We start from the raw sequence: 1709 nt of genomic DNA on the forward strand, positions 1-1709 counted from the left end.
TATTTATTTATTTATTTATTTATTTATTTATTTATTTATTTATTTATTTATTTAAATTGAGCATGGCAACAGCACTGAACACACTTCTCTACCTGATGATGGGGTCATCCTATCGTCACTACTTGTCCAGCTCCATGCCCAAAACAGGACCAGCCCTCCTTGCTGTCTATTATTGCTCCCTTCTTGCCCTTTTCTCCACTAATTAATGATTGTCCTCTTGAATGAAATGACGATTAAAATGTCATCTCATTTTTCTGCAGGCATGTTATCTGAGGACCGGGATCTGAACGTTTTAAACCCCATAGATCAACAGATGCTCTCTACCTCAGTGAATGATGTCAAAGTAAATTCTTTGATTTGTCAATTCTAGTCAAACGTCTGCATATATTTCTTTCTTTCTTACTGACTTTTTCCACTTCATTATAAACATTTAATGTTAATTTACACATTTGTGAACTTTTTATTTATATTTACTTTTTTTTTTTTCAAAACTTGCATKGTCTTCATTCCTCACGTTGCAGAATGCCACACACCACAGCAGACAGAGGGACATGCAAAGACAAGCCTCAGACCAAAGAAACTGCTTTTCCAGTTTGGAAATCCAATCAGAACTGATATGGGAAGACTGGGACCTGGGAGGAAAGTACACCAAGATGCTGGTGATAAAAAACACCTATATCAAGTTGTGGAAACTGCACATTAGGTCATACAGTACACCATCACAAATACACTTACATTTCCCTGCTTTACTGTTTGATGTGCGTGATAACAACCCCTGTTATTTTTCTCACAGACCTCCAGTGTCCAAGTTTTTCTCTGCCTCAATCCCTCAGATAGTTGTTCTTAGCCCAGGGGCTTTATTCTCCCTGCCAATCACCTTTAGACCGTTACAAAGGGTAAGGCGTTCATTTTTTTTATATTAAATAAAGCATATATTTAGTGGAATTTTAAAATCACAGAAAAAAAGTCTGAAAGACATAAAATAACACACTCTAGCTGTTTCATGTTATCTGCATGTGTAATACGGTGTGTCTGGACAGTGTGAGTATGAGGACAGCGTTGAGCTTCAGGATAACAAAGGCAGCTTCAAAGTTTGCCTGCGTGCCATCGTTTCCTCTCCTAAGCTGGAGCTTCCCGACCGTGTGAGGCTCCCACTCTGTGCTGTTCAACACTCCTCACAAGCTAATTTCCTGCTAAAAAACGTCAGGTACCKCAGAGTGTGCTTATGCCCCTTTTCCACTAGTGCCACTTAGTGTCGGTACGGTTCGGTACAGTTCCAAGCCATTTCCATTAGGCCAGATTCATGGAACCGGCCCTTTTTTTTAGTAACTACTTCATTGTGGTTCCAAGCGGTCCCAGTTGACACCAAAATGTAACGTGTCAGCTGAGTAAAAGTACAAGTATCTTACCAAAAAATTACCTTTGTAAAAGTTAAAGTATTCTTTAGGAACATTACTTGAGTGAAAGTCTAAAAGTATCTGATATTTTTTGGACTTAAGTATTAAAAGTAAAAGTACTGATTTAAAATGAGCAGTTAGAATTTCTGTAAGGACATTTATTAGGTTGTGACTTCCCCAAAAAATGCTGAAATGACTATTTTGTATTAAAATAACTAATTTATGTAAAATTTAGGATGCACTAGTCCAGCTGTTTCAGTTTATATACATATATCAGGGCTGCACAAAGCTTTTCCCCAAAATAAAAAAATC

The 1709-nt window shown here is 37.4% G+C and overlaps 1 protein-coding gene across 1 annotated transcript in view; it reads left to right on the forward strand.

Moving 5' to 3' along the window:
- Positions 1-260: 260 nt before the first annotated feature.
- The window catches only part of cfap65 (cilia and flagella associated protein 65), a gene marked incomplete at its 5' end in the record, with an annotated part of 14648 nt that continues 13199 nt past the window's right edge, over positions 261-1709 (forward strand). Inside the window, 4 exon segments of the mRNA XM_014016499.1 lie at positions 261-343; positions 522-703; positions 794-896; positions 1041-1207. Of these exon segments, the coding sequence (XP_013871953.1) occupies positions 263-343; positions 522-703; positions 794-896; positions 1041-1207 (533 nt within the window).

The sequence above is a fragment of the Austrofundulus limnaeus genome, unplaced genomic scaffold (assembly GCF_001266775.1).
Source record: "Austrofundulus limnaeus strain Quisiro unplaced genomic scaffold, Austrofundulus_limnaeus-1.0 Scaffold146, whole genome shotgun sequence".
NCBI classification, from domain to species: domain Eukaryota; kingdom Metazoa; phylum Chordata; class Actinopteri; order Cyprinodontiformes; family Rivulidae; genus Austrofundulus; species Austrofundulus limnaeus.